Source organism: Pleurodeles waltl, chromosome 11, assembly GCF_031143425.1.
Source record: "Pleurodeles waltl isolate 20211129_DDA chromosome 11, aPleWal1.hap1.20221129, whole genome shotgun sequence".
Lineage (NCBI taxonomy): Eukaryota > Metazoa > Chordata > Amphibia > Caudata > Salamandridae > Pleurodeles > Pleurodeles waltl.
In genome coordinates this window covers 922,168,445-922,182,673 of record NC_090450.1, presented here as the reverse complement: position 1 = coordinate 922,182,673, position 14,229 = coordinate 922,168,445, and the positions used below count along the sequence as shown (strand labels likewise).

The following is a 14,229-nucleotide window of genomic DNA, read 5'->3' as shown; positions in this document are numbered from 1 at the left end:
TTTTTTAAGACAACCTTAAGTAGATTTTCAAAGAAATTGCAAAACATTTGACATATTTGTTTTCCAAAACTGTTGTCCACTCTTCAACAAACAGCAGCAAACCATCACCCACCCCATACTTAAATATTGCAAATTTTTAGGTGTGCTTGTATTGCTACACCACAACTCGACAGGCCATAGGAAATGCTCTAGGCTTCATTGAATCAAGTGGAAAATAACAAATCGTATTTTCCTAGCTGTAAGAAAACAAGACTGACAGATTTTGCTGTTACCTGCATATATCCAAAGCAAGGTCACTGTTTCCAACACCCAAGGCCCTCAAGGCCAACTCTTTCTTTAGCTCATGTTCTGTAACTTGTAAAAGTGAAGCCATCCGGTAAAGGCGCGATTCAGTGAAAGGACCCTTTGCTTTAACATCTGTACTGAGGATTACTTCTTCATTCTTCAATGATGACTTTGATAGTGCTGTCTCATAGGCACTTATATAGTCTTCCAGCAACTGAGAAACTAACAAGCGATCAGCATACTCTTCAAATGAGAGAAAGATATCAAAATCTTCCTGCAAGACACAACAATAAATACAATCAGTGTAGTTTAGTTAAGTTTCATCTGTTCTCATTCTTGACAAGGCCTCTCTACCCACCCCATCAATCATCAAATGAGATCTTGCAGAGACCACATTTTAGACAGATGATAACAGCTCCTACCTGGGAGCAGAGTCGCTGCAACTCTTAGGTAATCTATTTCCAACAATAATTAGCAACTCCGAATTTTCAGTTTTACCTGTGCTATGCAAAGAGTAAGAAAACAAGTTACTTACCTGTAACTACAGTTATCCAGTATTGGTATCTTTCATAAATTCACATGCTTGAATCATCCCCGAAGTGGGAGTCCCACGGTACATGAAAAGCAATAAGTACAAAAAATGTTTTTTCCCCATAGGCTATAATGCTAATCAAATGACTCATATAGCCTATCCTTGTCCTTTTGTGAAAAGACCCAAACTTGGCTCCTGGCCAATCAGGCTCCAGCACCCTCTAGCATACTCTCCAGAGAGACTCCTTCCCTCAGATTTCCAGCACAAGAGTGAAGACTATGTCCTGAGAAGGAAATGCGAGCCTCTAAGGGGAGGAGGGTGGGTCGCATGTGAATTTATGAAAGTACCAATTCTGGATAACTGTAGTTACAGGTAAGAAAACTTGTTTTCTTATCCAGTATTGGATCTTTCATAAATTCACATACTTGAATCGGAATAGCCAGCAGTACTCCTAATAAACATTATGCCTGCCTTGGATGGTGGGTGCGAGCATTGTAATCCTTTTAATTATAAAACTTATCTATAAATTTTGCTCTACACGTATAGAACAAACATATCAAACAAAATTGCACAGCAATTATAGACTACTGCATATAGAATTAGGTATACACATTAAAAGAAAGAGCTCACCTTAATGAAATATATGATGTAGGACTGCCTGTCCAACGAGGGAATCAGTTCTTTGTGACGATTCCAAACAGTAATGCTGCGCAAAAGAATGCGTAGTCTTCCACGTTGCAGCCTGACATATCTTATCCAAGGCATTCCCTTGAAACAAAGCAGCCGATGTTGAGACTGTTCTTGTAGATTGCGCTCTTGGGCGCTTAGTCAATGGTTTTCCCACTTTTGTGTGGCAAAACTGAATGGTGGATGCAATCCACCGAGCTATCGTCGCCTTAGTGACTCCTGTCCCTTGCAATCCTTGAGCATATGAGACTAGCAGCTAGTCTGGCTTCTGGAGCTGCTTAGTACGCTGAAGGTGAAATTTCAAGCATCTCTTGATGTCTAATGAGTGAAGAGTCTTTTCTGCTATTGTTGACGGATTCGGGAAAAAGGTTCTTAATCTTACTGGCTCGTTCAAATGAAAGGATGAAGGCACCTTAGGAATGTATCACAGGTTTGTTCTAAGAAGAACAAAGTTGTCTGAAAACATAAGGTAGGGTTCCTTAGGGGTAAAGGCCTGTATATCGCAGACTCTTCACATGGATGTAAGAGCAAGTAGAGTTGCCACCTTCCATGTATGTATTTCAGCTCCACTCTGTGAATAGGTTCGAACGGGTCTTTCATTAATTGAGACAGAACCACATTTAGATGCCATTGTGGCGGGGGTGGACGCACCGGAGGAAAAGTACGAAGCAGGCCCTTCATGAACTGTTTGATAAGTCTGGATGAACCAAGTAAGGGCATATCCGCAGAGCGTCTATAAGATATAGCAGCCAAACGGATCTTAACAGATGCATGACATAGCCCAGCCTTCAAAAGGGTAAGAAGGTATGAGAGAATTTGCTCTGGCCCAATCTTTAACGGATGGAAATTGTTCTGAAGGCACCAGACACAAAACCTCTTCCATTTGAGTCTGTAAGTCCTATTTGTCAGCTTGTGCCCTGGACAAAATCAGTTTGCATTCTTCATCAATGTTCATACCCTGGAACTCATGGAACTCAGGAGCCATGCGTGCAATTGCAGAGATGCTGGATCTGGATGAAGAATCTGACCTGGACTCTTTGTGAGAAGGTCGTGCTTACAGGGAAGACGTAAGGGATTGGTCACCGACAGGAGCAGGAGCTCCGTGTACCAATAGTGTCTGGGCCACTTGGGCGCTATGAGTATGATCTTGCAACCCTCTGACTTCATCATTCCACAGAAGCCTGGGAATTAATGGGATGGGGGGAAAGAGTATGCAAAGATCCCGGACCATCTCATCGAAAGAGCATTCCCCCACGACCCCGGGAGTGGATATCGACTGGCGTAAAATTGGCATTTGGGGTTCTGATTGGTGTCAAATAGATCCAGGGTCGGCCGTCCCCAGCATAAAAAGATACTGTCCAGTTCCTTCTGGTCGAGTTCCCATTCTTGGCAGTTGTCGTCCATCCTGCTGAGAGAATCCGCTAGGATGTTGTTGGCACTTGGAAGGTGCTCCACTCTCAGGCAAATCTTGTGCAGCGTGAGCCAGTCCCAGAGAGATTGAGCTTCTCTTGAGAGGGACAGAGATCTTGTTCCTCCCTGCTTGTTGATATAGAACATGCTTCTTGTGTTGTCTGTACGGACCAACACGGATGAACCTGCAATCTGTGGAAGGAACGCCTTGAGCGTGAGAAAAATAGCTTTTAATTTCAACAGATTTATGTGCCTTCTTCTCTGCGCATCCGACCATCTCCCTTGAATGCGCATGTCTTGTAGATGACCTCCCCAACCCTCCAATGAAGCGTCTGTTGTGATAATGAAGACTGTCATTGGAGTGAGAAAGGTCAAACCTTGAGAAAGATGGTTGGTCTGAGACCACCATCGCAAAGTCTCTACTATTCTTGGTGTAATATTTATTAAATCCTCAAAGGATCCTTGGGATTGGGTCCATTGTAGCTGTAACTCCTCTTGTAATGGTCTCATTTTCTACCTTGCCAGGTGGACTGGGACGATAGATGAGATCATGCCTAGAAGTGACTTGAACACTCGTGCTGAAACAGACTTTCTTCTTGAGATCCTGATAGCCATGTTGGTTAGTTTCTGCTGCCGTGCCTTTGTGAGATATGCTTTGTTCTTGCTGGTGTCGAGCTCTGCACCCAAAAAGACTATCCTGCGTGTGGGAAGAGTGACTTATTTCTGGAAGTTTACTGTTAGACCTAGGTTGTGAAACAGTTCTAGGCAGATGTTGGTAGCCTTGGACGCCAGCTGCGATGTAGGGGCTTTTATCAGCCAGTCGTCCAGGTATGGGAAGACCTGAAAACCCCTCTTGCGGAGAAAGCCTGCTATTGGGGCAAGACATTTTGTGAAGATTAGTGGCGCTGACTTCAAGCCGAATGGGAGGACCTTGAATTGATAATGGGCACCGGCCACAGTGAGGCGGAGATATTTGCGATCCTTTACATGTATCGGTATGTGGAAATAAGCATCCTGGAGATCCATCGTTATCATGTAATCTCCAGGGTTGAAAAGGTGCAGGATATCCGACAGTGTGATCATACGAAAGGATTGCTTCCTTAGAAACTTGTTCAACTTCCTGAGGTCTAGGATTGGCCTCCATTCCCCCGACCTCTTCCTTTTTAGAAAGAACCGGGAATAGAATCCGAGCCCTCTGTGTTGCACCGGAACCTCTTCTATCACTCCCTTGGCGAGCATTAGGAAAACCTCCTGCTGAAGCAAGTGAAGATGAAGTGGTTTGGATGATGTGGTGGTTTTTGTATAAATTCCAGTGTATGACCTCGAGCCACTATATCCAGCACCCATTTGTCCGATGTTATGCTTTTCCAGTTCTGAAGGTAATTGGAGATGTTCGCTCCCACCTGATGGCCTTGCGAATACTGTGGAAGTGTAGCCGGTGCCAGACAAGAATCATTGCTTGCAAGGTTGATTCCAGGCTTGTTTTCTCTTCCTGCCTTGTCTAACGTAGAAATCTGTGGATGGTTGCCTATAATGCTGCTGAAAGGCCAGTCTATATTGAGGCTGTTGATACTGCCTATGGTAGGAGTCGCAATTTTGAAAAACACCTACCTCTTGCTCCCCGAAAAGGCTGCTTTCAGTACTGCAAAGTACCCAAGGACCGAGCAGTGTCCGTGTCAGTTTTGATGGCCTGTAATGCGTCATCTACATGCGTTCCGAAGAGAGACTCTCCGTCGTACGGCATATCTAGAATTCTGAACTCTACCTCTGGTCTGAAAGAGGTCGCTTTTAACCAACTTTGGCGGCGTAATACAGCCGCTCCCGCCAACTGACGTAAACCTGTGGAAGCTATATCCAGGGCACAGTCAATTATTTCCTCAGACATACGCTCTCCTTCCTGCAGGATATTCCGTGCCTCAGACTGCTTGTTCTCAGGAATGAGATCTATGAAGGCATTCGTATCAGACCACATCTGGCGATCATAGCGACCCAAAATCGCTAGGGAGTTGGCTGCACGAACAGTTATAGCCGACATGGACAAAAATCTCTTGCCCACATTGTCCAGTCGTCTGCCTTCCCTATCAGGAGGAGTAGATATAGACGTTAATGGGTTCTTAGAACGCCTTTGGGCAGCTTGGGAGATGACGGAATCTGGTCTTGGATGCCCTGTCAACCACGCTGGAGAGACTTGTGTTGCCTTATACTTTTTGTCAAGCTTCTGTGGAACTGGTGGAACAGTCGCTGGGTTCTGCATGATCTTGATACCCTCACTCCAAATGAAGTCTATAATAGGAATCGCCTTCACAGACTTTCTTGCTTGTTCCTTGAAGTCATGGAGGAAGCATTCCGACTGTGAGACTGACGTTAGCAAGTGAAATCATGTGGCCGCCCTATCCATCAAGTTGTGAAATCCACCTATATCCTCCGGTGGAGGATCTGAAGGACGAGGAGGTGGTGGAGAAGGAGTAGGGGCTAAATAATCATCCCATTCATCACTAGGATGCTGTGGAGTTGAAATCTCTCCTTCACCCTCAGACGTAGTAACATCATCTCTGGGGGGAGCGGCTAATGTAGAATGAAGTGTCAGCCTGGGAGTTGCTGGAGGTGGAGGTATACTCCTTGGTGTAACAGGAGAGGTTGGAAGAGGCGGTTGTTCCTGCGCAGCAGTTGAGTACCTCCTCTTGTAATCCTGCAACATTGACTGCAAGTCCTGAATCAAGGAGGCAGGCATCTGCATAGTGTCTCTTGGCTGATGCGGAGGTTCGTAATAGCGTCTTTGATGAGAATAATAAGGTTGGTATTGATCGTACTCATCATCATCCTCATCCTCCTGATACTTAACATGCAACTGGGATGGGCTGTGTGCATCACCAAATGGGAAATCATCTGACTCTTCCCATTACAGAAGATGACTAGGAAGCAAGGTTGTTACCTTACTTGGTGAAGTATCCTGTGGCTATATTGTAGACCTGAACATCGCTGTAATCTTAACTGTAGCGTAAAGATCAGGAGACCCAGAGGAAATAGGAACATCATCCTGGCTTACAGTGACCATTGGCATCGTCAAAGGTGTCGACGACGACGGTCCAGTCGATGGAACTGATGTTGTGGACGATTTCTCCATCAACAACGGTCTCGTCGATGGCGGTGTCATCGATGGTGTCCTCGGCGACGGTAATTTCGTAGGCGGTAGGGTCGTCGACGGTACTCTCGTTGACAGTGTTTCAGTCATCAATGACGATGTTCTCGTCGACGATGGTGTTGATGTTACCTTCAGAGACTAAGTCTTTTCTGTATGAGGCTTTGTCGACGGTGGTCTAACTGAAAGAAAAAGAGCTTTACCACAGACGTCGATATAGTCGTTGTCGATGACGGTCTCGTCGACGAGGCGGTGGAGACCGTAGATGTGAAAACCGTCATTGACTGTGGTGTCGTCGACAAGTTTGAGAGATACCTTTTTAGAGGTGGAAGGCTCAGATGAAGGAGAACGGTGTGATGACTCCTCCTTTCGATGAGGAGAGGATGGCTCAGATGAAATTGAGCCTTGTACGTCCTTAGCGCCTTCTTTATGGTGCGTTTTGTGACGTTTGTCTGTCCCAGGGCCTCAGATGTAGGCCTTTTATGCGGTCTTTCTGACTCACTCTCCTCAAGTACAGGATTTTGCCTGTAACCAGGTCAACAGTCTACCCTCTCTGTCTCGGAAGGTCTTCGCAGAGAAAGTGCGGCATATCTTGCAGTCTTTCACCTGGTGTACTGGATATAAGCAGTATAAACAGTTTTTATGTGGTTCATCCACATGCAGCCTGTTCTTGCCACAGGTCTTACAAGGGTGGAAAAGGCCTTTCCTGAAAGAATCCGACATTTTCAGAGTTGTCTGAGAGAAAATCTTCCTGTCAGAAGAAGAAAACTGAGCAGTGCTCAGGAAGACTCCCTTCACACGACGTGCGGTAGAAAATCTAAGGGAAGGAGCCTCTCTGGAGAGTATTCTAGAGGGTGCTGGAGCCTGATTGGCCAGGAGCCCAGTTTGGGTCTTTTCAGAAAAGGACAAAGATAGGCTATATGAGTCATTTGATTAGCATTATAGCCTATGGGAAAAAACATTGTTTGTACTTATTGCTTTTCATGTACCGTGGGACTCCCACTTCGACGACTGAGATGATTCAAGCATGTGAATTTATGAAAGATCCAATACTGGATAACTGGTATTATCAAACACAAACCTCATATGCCCAGAGGTGGTCAAACTTGCAGCATTTTTCCACAAAGCATGAGATATGGCTGCATGCTTCGAGGCACAATGTAACAAATGTATATATGACCACAGACAGGTACAAAAGCTACAGTTGTAAAGGGGAAATAATTCTTTACTTACCTGTAACTCCTGTTCTCCAGTATTGGTATCTTTCATAGATTCACATGCTTGAATCATTCATGTTGAAGTGAAAGTCCAACGGTATCATAGTAAACAGTATATTTCAGTATAACAGGCTGTAAAGGGAATACAAAGTTCAGCTTAATAGGCTATCTATTTCCTTTTTTTAAAAAGGAACAACGTTGAACAATGACCAATCAGGTGACAGCAGCCTTAGAACACTCCCAACAGAGGAAGAAACCCTCAGATTTTCTAAGCACTAGTGAGATAAACCTCACTGATCAGGAAGGAGAGCCTCTGAGAGGGGGGTTGCATGTGAATCTATGAAAGATACCTGTAACTGCCTTTCTCCAGTATCGGTAAGTAACAAATTATTTCTCCACGGTTGGGGTATCTTTCATAGATTCACATGCTTGAATCAGAATAGCTAGCATAAATATATAAAACTCCAATGCCCCTACAGGAACTTCCAAGCACACAGGTTTTCCGAATTTAAATTTATTCAAACCTAGGCAGACATTTCAGCTGAAATTGCCTTTCTCAATGCCAATTTGCAAATAAATAGGTCCTTCATTTTGATTTCCTTTTTTAAATGTTTTTCCCTGTTCTCATTGGTGCACACATCATTGTCAGTGAAAACGGACTGATAGTTCACATTAAGTCCTTTAATCACCTTGCCACCATCTTCGCATAATTTAAAAGTCCATAAATCCTTTTCTCTGCACCCGTGGACATTTTTACATCCTCAGGGGATCTTATTTTCAAGGTTTTACTAAGCCACAGGGTAGACATTATCCAAAGCATGCGGTTGGTGAAATAATAATTTTAACATTGTGAGAACAGTTCCACTTATAGTATAAACTGACCTTTGTAACCCTCGGGGCTTTTACATTTAGCAATGTTGACTTGGTGCCATAGAGTTGCAATTGTCCCTTCCTTGGCTGCCGTGCTTCTGGCTTGCCTTATTCAAAAACTTCACCACTCCTGCCACCTGAGGCTGCTGAACTCATGTGTGTGTCTGTGTGTGTATATATATATATATATATATATATATATATAAATAATTTTAATGCACATGCAAATAATAGCGGATGGTGGGTACATCATTATACGTTATATTGAAAAACTGCTCAATTGCTCATCTTATTGGACAAGATGCAGAGTACTGCTTGATCCACAGTTGTGTCAGTGGTCTGTGCTGAATCCGGACAATAGTGCTGGGTGAACGTGTGCCTGCTCTTCCAGGACGCAGCACAGCATATATTTTCAATAGATACCCCAGCAAATAAGGCCGCTTTAGTGGAAACTGCTCTGGTAGAGTGTGCTCTAGTCTCTTGTGTTAAAGGTCTGCATGATTTAAAAATGGCAGAATTGAATGGCCGATGAAATCCATCTTGCTATTGTGGACTTAGATACTGGTCCACCTGTGTTATTGTTACCGTAGGCCACTGGTTCCCAACATGTGGTCTGGGGAACCTCTGAGGGTCCGCAAAGCCTCCTCAGGGGGGTCCGTGACCCCTTGAAAATGTAATAATATTAAGAGATTAGGTCCCCAGCTTTAAGTAATGACTCATGGGGGGAGAGGGAAGGGGGAAGGTCCCCGGATTCCAATAATGAATCTGTGGGGGGGGGGGTTTCAGTACTGATAAAGTGGGGTTCACAGAAGTCAAAAGGTTGCGAACCACTGTCACAGGCCACAAAAAGTTGATCAGTGGTACAAATATGATTTTTTTATGTAAGTAAAATGTTAAATATCTCTTGACATCAAAAGTATGAAGACTCTGTTCGGCTGGTGTTTGAGGATAAGGGAAAATTTAAATGCCTTGTTGTCACGGATGGGCCGCCACTGGGGCAAGACATTTTGTACATGTCTGGGGAGCGGATTGGAGACCTAATCTGCACTGGCTACTGCGAATCTGAGAACTTGCGATGGTTGAGGTAGGTGGGAATGTGACAATATGCATCCCTGTAGGTCGAGGCTGGTAAAGACATCTTCATGGTTAAGAAGTTGGAGAATTCCCTGAAGGGAAAACATATGGAAAGATTGTTTCTCTAGGTACTTGTTGAGTTTTCTGAGGTTGAGGATTAGACGCCACTCCCCTGACTTCTTCATCACAAGGAAAGAAAGGGAGTCAAATCTTTTTCCTTTCTGGGGAAATGGAACCAGTTCTATGGCCCCCTTGGACACCACCGTGGAAACTTCTTTCTGAAGAAAATGAAGATGAGAAGGGAGGAATTTTGTTGGTGGCGTCAGAGATGTAAGTTGAGCAAACTCCAAGGTATGGCCACGTTCGCCGATATCTATAACCCACTTGTTTGCAGTGATTTTGGTCCAATGGTGCAGGTATTGAGAAGTTCTGGTACCCACTGGAATACGAGTAGGGGTTGTAGCTGGCACATTGAGGCTGTCACTGTTTTCTAGCTGTGTCTCTGGCGGACGTAGCCGGTCTTCTTCTTGGGTGCTGTTTAGAATAGGCTGCTGAAGGTGGAGCTTTGTATGGCTGATGTTGCTGATAACAGCCAGAAAGGGCTGTTGGTAAGATTGTGATTAGTGTCTCCGATATTCTCCACAGTATAGTAAAAATCGGCAGCCACGTACTCCACGAAAAGGTGTCTTATGTAACTGGAGGGTTCCAAGAGATTGAGTTGTCTCAGTGTCTGTCTTTATGGTCTGCAGAGCGTTGTCATGTTTCCCAAATATGGAATTGCCGTCAAAAGGCATATCAAGTATTTTCGTCTGCACTTCTGGGTGAAACGATGTAGCGTTAAGCCAACCATGGCCCTGAAGAACAACAGATCCCGCCAGTTGTCTGAAGCCTCTGGATGCTATATTCATAGCACAGTCAATCTCTGATGCCACTTTCTCACCTTCCTTTAATATGTGAGTAGCCTCGGTTTTCTTGTCATCTGGTAAGAAATCCAGGTATGAGGCAATGTCTGACTACATTTAGCAATCATATTGCTCTAGGGTGGCCAGAGAGTTTGTGGCTCAGACTGTGGTGCCTGACATGAATGTGAATCTATTGCCAATATTGTCCAATCGTCTGCCCTTCTTGTTAGGCAGTGTAGTGATAGGGGTGGAAGGATTTTTAGATCTGTGTTGCGCAGCCTAAACAATGACTGAATTAGGTCTTGGATGTCCAATTAAGCAGGCTGGCATATTGTCTGGCACTTTGTATGTTTTGTTAATTGTGGGAAGAATGGCAGTCACATTCCCTGGTGTCCTCATGATTTTTCCTCCTTCCTCCCATATGTAGTCAACAATCGGTATTGCTCTGGCTGTTTTCCTGTATTGATCTTTAAAATCGTATAAAAAACAGTCCGTCTGTTTAATAGTAATAGGGAGTTGAAAACTACGCATGAAAACCTCCAATATCTCCTGGAGGAAAATCTGCTGGAGGAAAATCTGCTGGTCGTGGCACTGGAGAAGGTAGAGAGATAAGGTAATCATCCCATTCGCTGGTGATGATACGATTGTCTGTGATTTCACCTTCCTCTCTGTCTCCATCATCGCCTTGATCATCATTGTCATCACCTGAGGAAGGATAGTCTCGAGGAGGCATAGCAATATTGGACTGCAGAGCCATCCTTCGAGTAGGAGGAGAGAGCAAATGTTCGGGAGATTTAGGTACAGACGTGGACTCCACAGCAGGTAATTGATGAGCTTTAGCGGATATTGAAAAGCAATTATAATAGTCTTTAAGCTTACTTTGCAAGTATTGCACAAGGGTGGCTGGAGCCTGAACCAGGTCATGTGGTGGAGGAGGCACAGAGGGATGATACTGTTTTGTATATTGATGAGACTGATAAACGGGCTCCTAATAATCTTGCCCCTAGTCTTCATCCTGATATTTCACATGCAATTCAGAGGCGCGGTGGAGCTGTACCAAACATCATCCTCCGATCTTGAATATCCAGTAAATGACAGGGTAATAGCAGAAATTCATCTTAAGGTGGTGCGAAAGAGAGATGCGTCCGGTGAGGAGATGGCAAAACTGTCCGTGGCAGTGTTGATGGCCTTTTCTGTTTTGATTTACCTGGCGATGTCTTTTCAAAAGACTGTGTTGTCGGTGATGGTGATACTGATGTTGATGCCGTCGTCGACAGTGTAAGTACAGTCTTCGAAGTTACTGTGGTTGGTGACGCAACGGTTCTCGTCAACGGTGTGGTGGTCGTCTTTGTCATCATAGATGAGGTGGTCTTCGACGTCAAAATCGTCATCGATGACAAGAGTGATGACGAAGGAAGAGTCGGCTTTCAGTTGTAGATGTCGTGGACAATGGTTTTGATATCTTTGGTGTCATCAACGATGCCTTTGTAGGCAACTTTGACATCTTTGAAAGTTCAGATAAGGATGTAGTCTATAAAAAATGGCTACAGAAGGAGTAGAGGGCCCGGATTTAGAGTCTGAGGAAGCCCTCTGACTTTTCTTGATGGTAAGAGCCTTCTACAGGTCTGTGGTGGGTCTTTTTTTTAAGGCTGTTTTACCTCGTTGAGGGGGGACTCCTTGCCCTCTTACTGGATGGCTGTGAGGAGATGGAACACACACTACTCTCTTCTTCAGAAAGTACAATAGGCTTAGATTTAAGTTTTTGTAGCCAAAATAAGTCTTCCCTCAAGGTTTTTGAAGAACAAGTTCTGCATATTTTGCAGTCTCTTATCTTGTGGGATGCATGAAGGCAATATTTGTAATCCTTGTGAAGATCATTCGAGTGGAGCCTTTTCTTACCACAGGTGGCACAAGGTCTGAAGAGCTTGACCAGGTGTGACATACTGGAACAGAGAAATAGCTGTTTGAAGATGAACATATTTGGAAAATACTGAGCAGAGCTCAGGGAGACTCCCTACACTACGATGTGTGATGACAATCTGAGGGAAGATGCCTCTGTTGGGAGTGTTGCAAAGGGTGCTGTCGCCTGATTGGTCATTGTTCAACTTTGGTCCTTTTTTTTAATTTTTTTTTAAAGGACATAGGTAAACTAATAAGCTGAATTTTGTATTCTCTTTACAGCCTATTATACCAATACATACTGCTTACTATGATACGGTGGGAAGCCCACTTCAACGGGGAATGATTCAAGCATGTGAATCTATGAAACATACCACGATACTGAGGAATGCATGAACCTTGCATTATAGAATGCCATCTGGCAGTGCTTAAATTTGTTAAAAAATAAAAAGTACCAGGGCCCTCATCAGGAGGAAATTGCAGCTTCAACCACCCATTGTTCTGCTGGCTCTACCAATTCCACAACTATTAACCATCACCAACCTACAAGTTGGACAATTCAGACTATTCAAGCCCCGCAAAGGTATAGGAAGGCCTTGGGAGACAAGAATTAGTTGTTTTAATACATAATGTATATTTAGCAACTGTTGTTCTGCTCAACTTTCAATTACTCAAAACAGCGCGACCATGTAGAAGACTATCATAGGAGCCAGTGTTGACAACTAAGTGTTGATGCCGAGCACTGGAAACCACTGGCTCAAACTAAGCACTGCTATCTGCCCTTATGAGAATAAAGGGTCAGCACACTACACTGCTAAAATATGATGGGATAAACTCAGAGTAAAAAAATATTTTAATAGAAAACATTTTATGAAGGAGACTGCCCCAGAGTTACAATGAGGGAGGAAGTAAACACGCATAAAAATACATACAAATTGACTTACATGTTTAACGTTATTATTTAACACTTTACATTAACATGTTGCCTCAGATCGCTACTCTTTCCCCGGATTAAATATAGAATGCACCAGAAAACTAGCTGAAATAACGGCTAAACATTATACATTTGATATAATTTAGCAGCTATGTATAAGTTAATTTGAATTTATCCTTACTTTTAAATAATGACTAGAGATGACACTAACTTGTTCTGCCCTCATGGGGCAGACAATCCAACCTTTTTCTTATGCAGTCCCTTAACCGTCAGATTGTTCCATCAGATCGCGCGCAGCATGGACAGCTGAGCAGAGTTCACCACTCTTGTGAGATTTTTCTAACCAACTGAAGTTAATGATCTTAGTCAAGAATTTCTTGATCTTTCTACAAAATCATTCTGCCACTAAATCCACAAATACAAGTCAGGTGGCACAGAATTAATGCATGGAGCTCTGCTCTGCCTGATTATAAGTTGGCAGGGTTTTCCTCATCCAGTTGTTCAAGGTGTGAGGGAAAATCATGCCCTTTTTTCCTGCTGGAAAAATTGCATGAGACTTTGACTTCAGCACCGGTCAATCATTATTCCTCATCTTAATTTCTGACAAGGGTAGGGGAGTATACAATGCTCCCTCTGCCAGAGAAAAAAAACCTTCCCTCTGCTACTGCCCCACTCTGCCCAGAGGCCCTCACATGCGTTTGTCATCTGTTCACAGCACATGGTAAATGTATGCATTTAACTCCATGGAATAGGGAATTCTGTGTGCTATTATGACTGGGAAAGCCTTTCTCATGCAGTAATTCCCCATTCCATGGGATTTAACTTGTAATTTGGTTACTAGAACAGTAATAGCAAATTTGAATGAATTTACTGTTACCTCAGCATTGTCCAACTCGTACTCGGGGACTAAATCTATACAACTTAGCCACATTTGATGGCCTTAGGCTGCCTTTCTGAGATCCAATAAGCCCTAGAACAAAAATATTGCAGCACACTGGTATTCTTAATGGCAAAGAAAGTTTGGAGCCACTGTTCCAGGGTAACAGAGATCCAGATTTATACATTTCAAATGGCCTTGGAGATTCCATCATAGACTTTGGCCCAGGGTGTGACAATACTTACTGTCAGCAACACCTTTTCTGATGGATACTCCATCTCCTCATACATTTACCATCTAGAAATTTCGCCAGACATAAGAGTTGATAATAAAATAATATTACCAACCACTTATCTGCCCCTAGGTGGCTCCATTGAAGGACCAACCATGTACCACTAGTATG

At 43.7% G+C, this 14,229-nt stretch overlaps 1 protein-coding gene across 2 annotated transcripts in view; it reads right to left on the bottom strand.

The window, feature by feature from the left end:
• Positions 1-14,229, bottom strand: part of KNTC1 (kinetochore associated 1) — a 495,394-nt gene that overhangs the window by 331,305 nt on the left and 149,860 nt on the right. For both annotated transcript variants that reach the window (XM_069214955.1, XM_069214954.1), the window contains exon 34: positions 273-559. In XM_069214955.1, the coding sequence (XP_069071056.1) occupies positions 273-559 (287 nt within the window). The remainder of the gene's footprint in view (positions 1-272; positions 560-14,229) is intronic.